The sequence below is a fragment of the Phoca vitulina genome, unplaced genomic scaffold, assembly GCF_004348235.1.
Source record: "Phoca vitulina isolate PV1807 unplaced genomic scaffold, GSC_HSeal_1.0 scaffold18, whole genome shotgun sequence".
NCBI lineage: Eukaryota > Metazoa > Chordata > Mammalia > Carnivora > Phocidae > Phoca > Phoca vitulina.
This window is the reverse complement of record NW_022589721.1, coordinates 32,811,079-32,824,346: the sequence shown is the minus strand read 5'-3', so window position 1 is coordinate 32,824,346 and position 13,268 is coordinate 32,811,079. Positions and strand designations below refer to the sequence as shown.

Below are 13,268 nucleotides of genomic sequence, written 5' to 3'. Positions count from 1 at the left end.
CGCCACCAGCCTTAGAAGAGGCAAGAACAGATGGGAGGGCTGGAGGACGGGGTCTGACGCACAGGTGTGGGGGCAGCCAGGCGGGGCCACCATGGGCCGGGCTCTTCTGAGCAGAACCGTGATTTATCCGGCAGCAACTAACACTGCGGTTTATCTAGCACAAGCTATGCGCTAGGCGATGCTGGGCTTAGTTAATCCTAGCAGCTCCACAGCCCCGGCCATACAGGTTAGGACATGAAGCACAGAGAGGTTAAGTGACTTGCCTGAGGCTGCACAGCGAGTAAGGGAGGAACCAGGATTGGGGCCTGGGTTCAAACACCAAACACTCAGCTCCACAGCTCACCTGTGCCACAGCCTTGGTCTTCCTGGTTAGTCCTGGGACGCTCCTGCCCAGCGAGGGTTTTTACTTCTGCTCCATCAAGCTGTGGCTCCGACCATTAACATTCCACCAGAGCTCCACCCCGGCAAGGGTGAGGCCCCATGGGATGGAGAGGGCAGGCATTTCGGGGCCGGGCCGGTAAAGGCACAAAGACGGGAATGCCGGGGACCTCGGTGAGCACGCGAGCCCGGCAGCGCCAGCCTCCAGGCGCGGCTCCAGCCACCCAAAGGTAACCTGTCTCCTTGCTTCCAGGCCCCCGGTGCGTGTGCCGGCCGCCGTCATGCCCTCTGTGTCTCCGGCGGGCTCCTGGGCCCCGGCGGCCCCCAACGCCACGGCGGCGGAGGCCAACGTCAGCATGCCAGAGAAGCCCCTGTTCCACGTGTTTGCCCGGCTGGACGAGGAGCTGCACGCCGCCTTCCCGGGCCTGTGGCTAGCGCTGATGGCGGTGCACGGCGTCATCTTCCTGGCGGGGCTGGTGCTCAACGGGCTGGCGCTGTACGTCTTCTGCTGCCGCACCCAGGCCAAGACGCCCTCGGTCATCTACACCATCAACCTGGTGGTGACCGACCTGCTGGTGGGCCTGTCCCTGCCCACGCGCTTTGCAGTCTTCTACGGCACGCGCGGCTGCTTGCGATGCGCCTTCCCACACGTCTTCGGCTACTTCCTCAACATGCACTGCTCCATCCTCTTCCTCACCTGCATCTGCGTGGACCGCTACCTGGCCATCGTGCAGCCCGACGGTTCCCGCCGCTGGCGCCAGCCCGCCTGCGCCAGGGCCGCGTGCGCCTTCGTGTGGCTGGCCGCCGGCACGGTGACCTTGTCTGTGCTGGGCGTGACAGCCGGCGGGCGGCCTTGCTGCCGCGTGCTCGCGCTGACCGTGCTGGAGTTCCTGCTGCCGCTGCTGGTCATCAGCGTGTTCACGGGCCGCATCGTGTGCGCGCTGTCCCGGCCGGGCCTGCTGCGCCAGGGTCGCCAGCGCCGCGTGCGGGCCATGCAGCTGCTGCTCACTGTGCTCGTCATCTTCCTCGTCTGCTTCACGCCCTTCCACGCCCGCCAGGTGGCCGTGGCGCTGTGGCCCAATGTGCCGCGCCACGCCAGCCTCGTGGCCTACCACGTGGCCGTGACCCTCAGCAGCCTCAACAGCTGCATGGATCCCATCGTCTACTGCTTTGTCACCAGCGGCTTCCAGACCACCGTCCGAGGCCTCTTGCGCCGCCACGGAGCCCACTACGAGCCCGACAGCAGCAACATGGTCAGCATGCACAAGAGCTCCAGAGGCTCGGGCCACAATCACATCCTCGGCGCCAGCCCCAGCACCTTCACCCAGGACTTGGCCAACGGGCCTGACGCCTAGCCGGTGGGACTCTGCGAGGGGACCCGAGGTCAGGACTGGGCGGGGCAGGCCAGGTCCAGGACAGCAGGGACCTCTGCTCTGCCGGGGGGAGGGGGCGGCAGTCAGGTTCCCCTGGATTGACTGGGGCTGGCTGCCCAGCGCACTGCGTGGAGAAAGAGTCTAAGACCACACAGCGCCGTGGTTCACTGGCGATGTCCGCCACGGGCTCTGCGGGAGGTGCGGCAGTCCGGGGGCTGATTGCTCACCATCCCGGGGGCATAGACTGCGTCCGGTGAAAACTCAGAGGGGTAGCCAGGAGCTGCTCCTCTCCTGGTCCATCCTCACCCTACAAGGACTCCTCAGAAACAGGGACTAGGAATCCTAAAGAGGTTCCCACCACTCTTCCCCTCCCCCGCCCCCGTGCCTGTCCCGCAAAGAGAGAAGAACAAGGACAGAAAGGAAAAGTCAAGGGACACGAATGCCACATGAGCAGACGGGAGGGGTTCGGGTCTCCGGAAGACCGCTGCCCGAGGCCCCCGTGAATCACACAGTACGACAGCGTGACGGCCATGGGGTGCTTTGGCGGAAGGGCTGTGACATCGGGGCTGATGCCTGGCCCCGAAACACCCCAGAGGAGAGGCTGTGTCCTGCCCATCCGGGGCGGGAGGGGTTAAGCAGCGCGTACAGGGGGCGCACGGCCGCGTTGGAATCGAAACCCCGTCCCACCTCCTGCCACACCCCTGGGCCTGCCCCATGAGGCAGCTCCAGTCTGCCCAAAGCCCCCACTCCAGGAACGACCTCAGAAGACCCTGCCTGCTGCCCCAGGAGGGCGGCAGGGCTCACGGCCCCATCCTATGGATGAGAAAACCAAGAGCAAAGACCTAGGGCAACGTGGAGCCAGGCCTGCGGGCTGAGGCTCCCATCTGCCCACATACGGAGCTCCTTGTTCTCCTCCGGGGGCAGAGAGCTCTGACCAGCGGCTCCTGCCTGGCTCGTTCTTTCTCCCCTGCCTTTCCTGGGGAGGGAGCATTTTTCTGGCTTGGGTCTCTGATGCCTCCTCTGAGCTGCACTCCGGGATTGCCTCCACAAGCCTTCTGTGGAGCAGGCAAGCTCCCTGAGCCCTTTGTAGACTGCTATAGGGTTAGGGGCCTGTTGGGGGAGAGGAGCCCTGGGCATTCCAGGCACCAGGCCCCACCCCGGCACTTGGCCAGAGCCAGTGAAGCAGGGTGAGATGGAATCTGGCCTCAGATCTGCCCAGCCTTACAGAGGAGAGTCCTGCCTGCACAGTGGCTCCAGGCAAAATGCCCTGTCCTCCAAGTTCAGGGCCCTGGAGGGAGGCCCGCCTGGGAGGCAGGAAGGCCATCTATATCCCCATGCTGCAGATGAGAAAACGGAGTCTCGAAGAGGGAAAGGCCCGGCCAGGGTCGGAGCGAGCACCGGGCACTGCAAGGCCAGCTCTGTCTTTGCCAGCCCCTGTGGGAGCCCCATGTGAGCAGCTCCTCCGACCCCAGGACACGTCAGCCCACTGCCTCCCTGCTGGAGGCCAAGGGAGTCCAAGGCTCCCTCAGAGCGGGGTGGTGCTGCTGGGCCCCCAGACGGGCTGCTACCTGGGCCTGGAGGCTGGAGGAGCAGTGGGCGTAGTGGTCAGCCTCACAAGCATCGACGTCCTTGGCCATGACTGAGTGCCAGGCACGGTACGGGAGCCTCTCCCCTACCTCGCTCCGAGCGGGGCTGTGGCTCACCAGGGACCCAGAGCTGCACAGGAAAGAGCAGGGACCTGGGAGCCCATGGCAAGAGGGATGCTGAGCCAAGGGACCGGCACTAATGGTAGGTTTTCAGGCAGGGAAGCCTCCACGGAGCTCTGTCTGTCCCCGGCCCTGCATCTGGCCCCTGGGCAGGCACGCGGTGGGGGCGGGGGGGGGAGGGTCAGTGTCAGGTGTTTGCCCCAGTGGAGCATCACCTGTGGGCTCTCTGCCTCTGTCAGCTGCCCCTGGTTCTCATTCTCATTCACGCTCAAGAGTGAGTGGATGGCGACGGACTGCTATGTTTGGGGCTGGAAGTTTTTTGGGAACAGTCCCTTCCTCTAGGAGGAGGGGTCTCTAAAGTAGGTGAGCCAGCGGGGATCTGGGAAACAGTGACCAGACTGGGTCTGTCCCGCCCTGTTTCACAGCTGTTGTCTCGTTAATCCCCACCGTGTATGGAGGGAAGCGCCATGGGCAGTGCTTGGATCCGACCCCAGGAAGGCGCCCGAGCCCCCTCCCCCTGTCCCCAAGCCTGAAATCCCACCATCCAACCTGGGTTTTGCAGGGGGAGGCTTCCACCACTCAAGCTTGAGAGGGTGGCCACCTGTCTTCTGCAGCTGGGGCAGGAATTGGGGGCTGACCTCGCACCCCCGAGAACTCAGCCTGACGGCCCCCCACACAGGGCTCTCTCTAGGTGGCCTCAGTGTCCCCCAGTCTCCACTGCTCTCTCTCCTCTCCTTGGCCTTGCAGCTGGAGGAGAGGGGGCTGGGAAATCACCCCACAGCTCTCTCAGAGGCTTGATCCCACCTCCTGACATCTGGCTCCCTCCTTCTCTGGCCTCTTTGTCAGGACTGAGGCCCAGGGGCCTCCGGAGGCCGACCCGGACTGTCCTTGTTCCCATGGGGGCCAGGGTGAGACGTCCCTGCACCCCCTCCCCATGGCCTCCCTTCCCTGATTTTCAAAAAGCCCAAGTGACATGACATGGCTTGTGTATTTATATCTGATGTAAACAATCCCCTTAACAAGAAGTCCTCATCCTGAATTGAAGCTGTTTATTCCCTTAGTGCCCTCAACTCAGCAAGCACGGGGCAGGCGGGAGTTGCCCCGGGGCTCCTGAGCCAGGCAGGAGCCTACCCGCCCCCAGCCCCTTCACCGGCCAGGGACAGGCTGTGGTGGTGGGTATGCGCCTGCACCATCCCTGGGTCCCTGGGGGTGGGGGGGTGGGGGTTAGGGACCCGGAGCCCCACGCCTGTGAAGGGCGGGGGATGGAAGGAGTACAGGTGGAGGAGTTTGGGGTAGGGTGTGGGCACAGGAGCTAGGGTCGGGGTGCAGACCAGCAGAGAGATGGGTCCTCGCCCCATCCTGGTCCCCACCCTGCCCACCCAGGGAGAGGCGCCCACAGTGTCCCATCATATCACCCAGGTGCCATCTGGGGGGGGTGGACATGGGTCAGTTGGCAGAGGGGGAAGGCGCTCTATCTATGGGCTTGCAAAGTGCCACCGAGTTGTCCTGTTCTCTGAACCTGCCCAGAACAGAAGCCTGGGAGGCAGGGATAGTCATCCCTGATATACGGATGGGGAAAGGGAGGCTCTGGGCATGCAGGACGGGCTGAGCCCCTGGGCACCCGATTCCTGCCTCGCAAGCCTCCTGCCTCGCAAGGCGGCCTGGGTTCCCTGCTCCTCTGCCCGGGAGCCCTGGGCGGGAGGGGGCGTGGCTGGACGCCGCTCATCACTCTGCTGTCTGGCGCTCTCTGAGGCGGAGGCGGCGGAGGTAAATATTAGGGCCTGTTTAGATTAAGCTCCATTAATAGCAGAAAATGTCACTGCGGCGCCCGCCCCAGCTTCCTGGGGGCCTCCGGTGCCTGGGGCAGGCGTGGAGGGCCCTGTGGGAGACAGATGTCCCCCCTGACGCCGTGGATCTGACCCTGCACTGCCCCCTGCCTTCTCACACCCCCTCCCCTCCCTCAGGAGGCTCTCCGTGCCCTGTCCCCAGGGGCCCAGGAGGCAGGTGCCAAGGAGGTGAGGACATTCAACCAGCCAGGGGCAACCCCCACACGGAGTCTGTGTTCCCAATTCACAGAGGAGAACACTGAGGCTTGGAGATGTGAGGGGACCCATGCAAGGCTGCCTTGTGCCACCCAGACCTGCCTGGTCCCAGGGCCAAGGTCACCCCCACCCCATGACCACGGCAGGAGCCAGGGAAGCTGTGGCCCATTGCGCTGAGTCTGGGGAAAGGAGGGCATGCCCTTGTGCAGGAGGGAGTAGGGCTGGACAAAAAGGGGAAGGGGGAAGGAAGGTGGGGGACAGGCCTGGGGGAATGGCTCCCCCAGCCTCGCTCCCCTGTTGTTTCCCTGGCTTGTGTCATCACCCTGCCCCCCATTTCCACATGACCCCCTGCCCCATGGAGCCTCCCCAGACCTCCCAGACAGGCCCTTCCCCCTCCCCTGGCAGCCCCTCTCCCCCCCTGCGCTCAGAGCTCCACAGACTCTCCCCTGGGGCCTTCCCTTTCTATGCAGTGTCTGCCCAGCACCAACCCCGACTATCCACCTCTTGGGTCCCTTCCTTTCCTCTGGCCCTGGGGCCAGCCTGCCGGAGTCCTTCCCACCCCAGCCCAGGACAGACCACCCAGCCCAGCCATCCCTCAGGACTAGCCCCCGACCTGACCATCGGGCTTGGTCCCTTGAGGAGCCCTCAGGGACTCTGCAGGGCCCCTGGGAGTCCAAAGCCTGGTGGCACAGCTGGGGTGCTCAGAGTCTTCTGCCACACCGAATGGGACCAGCCAGGCAGGGGCATCCAGGAGGGCTTCCTGAAAGAGGAGTTTCGAGGCCCTTGCCTCCTGGTCCTCACCCTGCCCACCTGGCTCACCGCCCCCTCCCGGCTGGGCCTCTCCTTGAGGGTGTGCTGCTTTTCAAGCATCAAGTGCCCCCGGAGCCTCGCAGGCTGGCAGGACCAGTGGACACTGGGACCACGCACAGTCCCCTGCTGCACTAACTCTGGGACCCCTCTGAGCCTTGACCTCACTGTCTGTGAGGAGGAGCCTGCTGCCCAGACTGCAGGTGCCCCAGGACTGAGCAGCCCTGGCCCCGCTCCCAAGACAACAGAGGAGGGGCTGCGGAGCCTGGCAAGGCGGGTGTTCCTCCGAGTGCCCCTGAGACCTCAGCCTCATCCCTGCCCCTCTCCCAGCCTGTTTCCCCAGCTGTAACCCAGAGCTCAGAACAAATGGCTTCCCAGCCTGGTCTTGGATCCTGGGGTCTAGTTGACAGAAAGGACTTAAATGGGAGAAGCCCTGTATGTGTTTGTAAACTAGCCTGAGGCTCTGCCTTCCTCCTCCCCCCACCCGCTGCCCCTCAGCTTCCAGTGCTCTGGCTGGGGAGAGCGGGTGTCCTGAGCAGAGAGGTGGACTCACAAGCCATGGGGTCCCCAGGCATACCCAAGCCAGGGAGGCCTTCCCAGAGTGGGGGCTCCTGACGGGGGTCCCAGACAGAAGCGGGGTGGGGCATGAACTTGGTGGGGGGAGTGAGCCAGGGGCACAGTCACCTGCCCTGCACTGGACCATCCGGACCCCGGCATCAGTACATCCCCAGGGTGTCACGGGGTGCCACAGACCTTCACATCTAGGGATTCTGGGGGGCAAAGGGCATCTGACCCCCTGTGTGCCTCAAGTGTCCAGACTGTACCAGTGGCCTTTGGGACCTGCTTCATGGAGGAGTTCTGGGGCCCGTGAGGGTCTTCCTGCCCCGCCCACCCTGGGTGCCTCTCCTAGTGGCCTGCTTGGGGGGGGGGGGGGCTGGGGGAGATTGAAGGTCAAGCTCTAGTCTATGGGAGTGAGGTCCAGGGGTCTGACCCCTCCTGCAACCTGTCTTCTCTAGAGCAAGCCATGGGGGGCAGGTCTGGGAGCAGCTCTGGGATCCTAGCACCAGAGCCCCACAGAGAGGGCGTCATAGCCCAGCCCAGCCTAGAACACGCCTCCAGGTACAGAGCCCAGGCAGGTAACCGGGTGTCCCGCCCAGGCCAGGTCCCTTGGGCCACAGCAGCTTCTCCAACCCTGAGTGAGTCATGTGCCATTTCTGGGCCTCGGTTCCCTCTTCTGTCAAGGGGGTCAATTGACACCCTCCGTCTTTAGGTGCCGTTGTGAGAATTGTGTACATGTGTGCATGTGTGCGCTGTATGCATGCATGCATTGTGTGTTATGTGTGTGTACATGTATGCTGTCTACTGAGTGTGCATGTTACATGTGTGTGCATGTTACATGTGTGTGCTGTGTGTGAGCATGTTGTGCGCGTGTGTGTACGTGTGTGTTCATGTATACTGTATGCATCTACGTGTGCCTGTGCATGTGTGTGTATATGTATGTGTTGTGTGCATGAGTGTGCACCTCTGTGTGTACATATATGTTGTGCGCATGTGTAAATGTGTGTGCCGTGTACTTGTATGCATGTGTGTTGTGTATGTGTGTGCTGTGTGTGTGCACATGTAGGTATGTGTTTGTGTGTGCGTGTCACATGTGTCTGTGTGTACATGCACGTGTTGTGTGTATGAGTATGTGTCTGTGTGTGCACAGATGTGTGTGTGTGCGTGTGTCGTGTACTTGTTCGTACGCGTGTGTGTTGTGTGTATATGTGTGCTGTGGTGCGTGCGCATGTTCTGCGTCTATGTGTATGTGCATATCTGTGTGGGTGTGTTTCTTCGCACGGTGTCCGCATTCAGGAATTAGTGATGAAGCTGAGCTAATGAAGGACATAAGGCCGCTGGCACATTCATTCACTCCACAGCACCCTTTACCTTCCCTGCGCCGTGTGTGATGGAGGGTCTCTCTCCCCACAGGACCCCTGCCCCCCCCACGCACACGGCGACAGTGACTGAGACCCATCCATTCTCACTTGTTCCTCTTGGGTAAGCCCTGTCTTTGAGCTTTTGCACGCGGTGGGTGGGGAGCGGTGAGACAGGCTCAGGGCTAAGGGGGCACCTTCTGGGCTCAGGCCGGGGTGCAGGATTCCCGGGCTCTGCCAGTGGTCTGGAGTGAGCCCCCCGGCGCCCCCAGACTGGCCCCAGCTCCTTCTGCGGAGCCCCGGGGAATGCCAGACGGACGAAGGCGTCTGGGGCCGGGGGCCAGCAGGTGGCGCTGCTGGCCTGGGAGAGGCGGCCGAGTTGTCCGCCACCCGCTGGGCTTGGCGGCGGCAGTGACCCTCCAGCTCACCTCTGCCATCTGACCTCAGAGGGATGGTCCCAGAGTGGGCAACACTGGAAGGCTGCTTGGAGGAGCAGTGGAATGAGGCTTACATCCGCAGGACACGCAGGACGGTGGGCTCCGGGGGCGGCTCGCGCCCGCCCCCCTTCCCCAGACCCTGCCTCCCCTCCAGCGGCACAGGCTGCCTTGTGCTGGTGATTTAGGGGAGCTGAAAGGCCCCCGAGGCCATCCGCGGTCCCCATAAGACCCTCACTCCCCATCTCGTGAGCCCAGAGAGGGTCAGAGAGCTGCCCGGAGTCACACAGCCTGGCAGTGGTGCCGCTCTGTGGGCAGGAGAGAGAAACAAACCCGAGGGCTGGGATAGCCTGCCAAGCAGTGCGGCACATTTCCAGCCACAGCGCCGGCCCCTGCCCCAAAGCCGGGCAGCAAGGACGCGGCAGACAGACGCACAGACCAGGGATGCCAGGGAGAGACTGGGCTGGGTAGGAGTTACTCGGTGGTCCCGGGGCTCCCCAGTCAGGCAGAGGCGCGGACCCTGCCATACTGGACACAGAGGGAGACGGCGTCCAGTAGACCCTGGCCCGACAGCTGGGCGGATACGGCCCGCGTCTCCACCCGCACAGCGGACCTCACTGGGGCAGGCAGCAGCCCCCACCTCAGCTCGGCTGAGGACGCAGCTTGGCCCCAGTGGGGTGGGCACAGGGCCAACTCCAGCCGGCTCTGCCCGGGGCCTGGATTCCTGGAGAGGCCTGCTAACTTCAACCGGTTGTGAGGAAAATGCAGGGAAAGGACAGGCCTTCCACTTACGACCACTCCCATGTGAGTAAGGATGGTCCATTGATCAGTCACTCAACAAGCATTTACTGAGCACATAAAAGTGGAGGATGCAGGGATGAATGAAGCACAGTCCCTGTCTCAAAGAGCCCACTGCTCCAATCCAGCGCGGCGGGGTCCTGGCAGAGATCCATGCTAGGCTCAGCTGCCTGCCAGAGGGCTGGGGAAGGCTTTGCAGAGGAAGTGACGCTCCGCTGGGTTTTGAAGGATGAATAGGAGTTTGCCTCTCAGAGAAACAAGGGAGGGCATCTCTAGCAGCAGACACCGTGGGGGCCAAGGCTCAGAGGTATGGAGGTGCAGGCCAGGGCTCAAAGGCCTGGCTGAATGGCAGAGGGACCTCGGGCAGGTCACTTCTCTCTCTGGGACTCCGTTCCCTTGTCTATAAAATGAGGATGAAAACACCACCTCCCCGATGAGGGGATGGCTGTGGAAAGTGCCAGGCGAATGCTAATGTTTCCTATTTAATTTTCCATGCTCTTTTTTGAGGCCAGGGTTATTTCTGTCCACATTTAGCTATTTCCAGGCCCAGAGCTCGTCCTTTCCCACAGAGGACTCCCCGCTCCCGGGCCACAGTGGGAGGACAGGGGTAGGGGGCAGGAGGAACAGAAACAGAGCCTGTCTTCTAGTAAGGGGAGCACAGACCCCCGTGATGGGGCAGGAGCAGGCTGAGCACTCCCCTCCCCGGGGAGCCGGGGCACCAAGAGCCCAGTCTGAGAGCCCCCGGGGCACACACTTCCAGTTCCGAGCCCCCTTTTCCAGATGAGGTGGGACTGAGGCCCAAAAGATGTCAGGGGAAGGGGACAAGAAGCATTTACCAACATGAGTGCTCTCATCAGTGTCTGCCCAGAAACCGCCCTGCTGCTGCCCGGCCTGCAGATGAGCCTACCTGTTCCCATAGTGACCACCCTGGTGGGCGCACGGCTCCTCCCCGGCCGCCCGCATCCACCTCGCCCCCTCGGCATTACCTATGCAGAGGACTGACCCAGGGGCGTTGACACAGGGAGGACAAGGTGGGCAAGGACGGGAGGGGCCCAGGGCACCACACATCCTGCACCCAGCTGTCTGGGGGTTTCCCGGAACCACAGAGGGCCCACAGGGGCCCCTGTCCTCCTCCCGGGGGCTCTGCTGCTGGCCAAGAAGCCCAGACAGCCTGGGCACCTCTCCCACCCCTCCGGAAAGCCCAGTCCCTGCCACCTCTCCCCACTCTGAGACCCTGCAGGCCCTCCCAGGAGGGCATCCCTTGGGGTCCCTCCCTGGGGGGCCCTCCCTGCGGGATTTCCCCATAAGGTCCTCCCTCCAGGGCCCTTCCCAGCTGTCAAGGGGCCTTGCTGGGGGTGGGGCCAGGAGTGGGTGGCAGGAAAGATCGGGGCCCACCGGGGCCAGCTAGGAGAGAGCAGGGAAGGGTCTATGGGTGTGGGAATGGATGCGAGGAGGGAGGGAGGAGTTGGCTGGAGATGGACAGTTGGCACAAGGTGGGGGCCAACAGACCTCATCCCACACACGCGGTGGTAGCTGTCCCAGCCCCTTGCAGGGGTCCTCGGGCTGCTGAGGCTCTGTTAGTGATGTCTGCTGTTGGGGAGCATGGGGTGGGGACCTAGATCCTGCTCAGAACTCTGTCCCCCGGAGCCTCGGGAGCTTAGTGTTTGAGAATCTTCAGACTCCAGTTCTGAGAACTTGGAATTATAGAGCTTGCAGATTTGGGAACATCAGGCAGGAAGGTCACCTGCAGAATAGCTCATGAGCTCCTGCAGCCTGTAGGGTGCAGGGACCTGGCATATCCTGGCCGACTCCCCACCCCCCCCAACCACCAGCCTAGCCTGCTGGGAGACAGGAGCCACCACGTTGAGGCCCCCAGTCCCAAGGGGAGGGCAGGCCCGGAGCAGAGAAGGGTGCAGGAGAGAGCACAGCAAGGACCCCACAAAGAGGAGTTCAAACCCACATTGGCTCCAGGATCCCTGCCGGCCCCTCCGCTCTCTGCTCCGGAACCGTTACCTGACCGCTGGGAGCAGCCACAGCTCGAGGCAGCCCAAGGGTCCGCCAGCAGATGAGCGGATGCACAACCCCGGAGCCGAGTGTCCCTCAGCCATGCAAAGGGAGGAAGCCCGGGAACCCACTACGACGTGGATGAACCTGGAAGACACGGGGCTGAGTGCGAGGAGCCCCGTGCAACGGGCCCAGAGTGTGTGGTCCCGTGTACACAAAGCGTCCCCAGCGGGTGCATCCACAGAGACAGGGAGCACGTGAGGGGTGGCCGGGCGCTGCAGGGAGGGCCTGGGTGGTTGCTTGGTGGATCCGGGGCTTCCTTTTGGGCTGATGGAAATGTTCTGGAATGAGACAGCCGTGGTGGTCGCCCCGCATCGTGAGTGTGCCCATTGCCACGGAATTGTTCACTTTAATGTGGTTAATTTCATGTTACGTGAATTTCACCTCAATAAAAAAACCTATTTAAAAAGTCCTTATCGGGTTCCTCAGCTGGCTCAGTCAATAAAGCGTGCGACTCTTGATCTTGGGGTCGTGGGTTTGAGCCCCATGTTGGGTGTAGAGATTACTTAAAAAATAGAAATTAAAAAAATGTTTTTAAAGAAAATAAAGAGTCCTTATCTAAGAAACAGGGCTAACACTACCCCACAGGATTGTTGAAGGGATTAACCAAAAGTACTGTTTGTACCGTGTGTGACACAGCCAGCCCTGTCCCCCGCCAAGGTTGGGGGGGGGCGCGAGGAACAAGGGCCGCCACGGGAAAGCGCTGTCACGGGGACCCTCACTGCTGGCTCTGGATGTTTCCAGGGAGATCCTAAAGGATCCTAGAGACTGGCCAGTAGACTCCACCATCTTCCGTGTCACCCCCACCCTGCCATCCCGTAGGGACCCCAACACCACTTGGGGTGGGAGCGCTAGGGGCCATTTGCCTTTAGAAGAGCCTGGGTGCACCCTGCGGGGGGCGGGGTCACAGGCCTGTGTGCCAGGCTGAGCCCAAGCCCACCCATCGCAATTGGCCATGCCTGTGGGTGGGGGCCAGCCAAGGGCTCCTAGGGATGGCCACTGAGGGTTCTAGGATTGGCCTGACCCAGCCCTGCTCCCCATGGCAGCTGGGTAGGGCTCCAGCCAGCATAAGCCTGGAGGCTCGGCTGGCCTTTGACCCCAGAAAACCTGTCTTACTCTCCCGTGGCTGCTGGACCACAAGTGTAGGGGCTTAAAACAACACCCATTTGGGGCGCCTGAGTGGCTCAGTTGGTTAAGCGGCTGCCTTCGGCTCAGGTCATGATCCCAGGGTCCTAGGATCGAGTCCCATGTCGGGCTCCCCGCTCGGCGAGGAACCTGCTTCTCCCTCTGTCTCCTGGCTTGTGCTCTCACTCTCTCTCTGTCAAATAAATAAATAAAATATTAAAAAAACAAAAAAACACCCATTTATTGTCTCCCGGTCGTGGAGGTCAGAAGTCCTAGGATCAAGGTGCCTCCATTGCTCCACGCCTTGGACCGCACTGTGCCTTCTGCCCCTTCCAGCCGGGAGAGCTCCAGCTCCCTCGGAGCCCACGCAGGCCACGACCCCTGCCCGCCCAGCTGGCGGCCCCATCACAGCGAGTCACGCTCCTTCCCTTGCCTCCTTGGAAGACTGCTGCTCCCTGGGTGCAGCTCTCTGGGGCCACACTCCCCTGTCCCAGGGCTGCGCACAGGGTCTGGTGCCCAGTGCACCCTAAGGACAGCAACCAGGTGCCCGCCAGAGAGTGTCCTAGGTGTCTTCCTGGCACCCACCCTGGCACCCTTGGCCCCACCTTGGCGAAGTCTTCTTGTG

General features: G+C 62.4%; 1 protein-coding gene across 1 annotated transcript; it reads left to right on the top strand.

Annotated features, from left to right (window-relative positions):
• Positions 1 to 659: 659 nt before the first annotated feature.
• Positions 660 to 1,733, top strand: GPR20 (G protein-coupled receptor 20). The gene has a single exon (XM_032415569.1). It carries the CDS (start codon positions 660 to 662, stop codon positions 1,731 to 1,733), a length of 1,074 nt encoding a protein of 357 aa, XP_032271460.1.
• The last annotated feature ends 11,535 nt before the right edge of the window (positions 1,734 to 13,268 follow it).

Bases quoted from the DNA above. Each gene is read 5' to 3' on its own strand.
- GPR20 (XM_032415569.1), top strand. From the start codon at position 660: ATGCCCTCTGTGTCTCCGGCGGGCTCCTGGGCCCCGGCGGCCCCCAAC.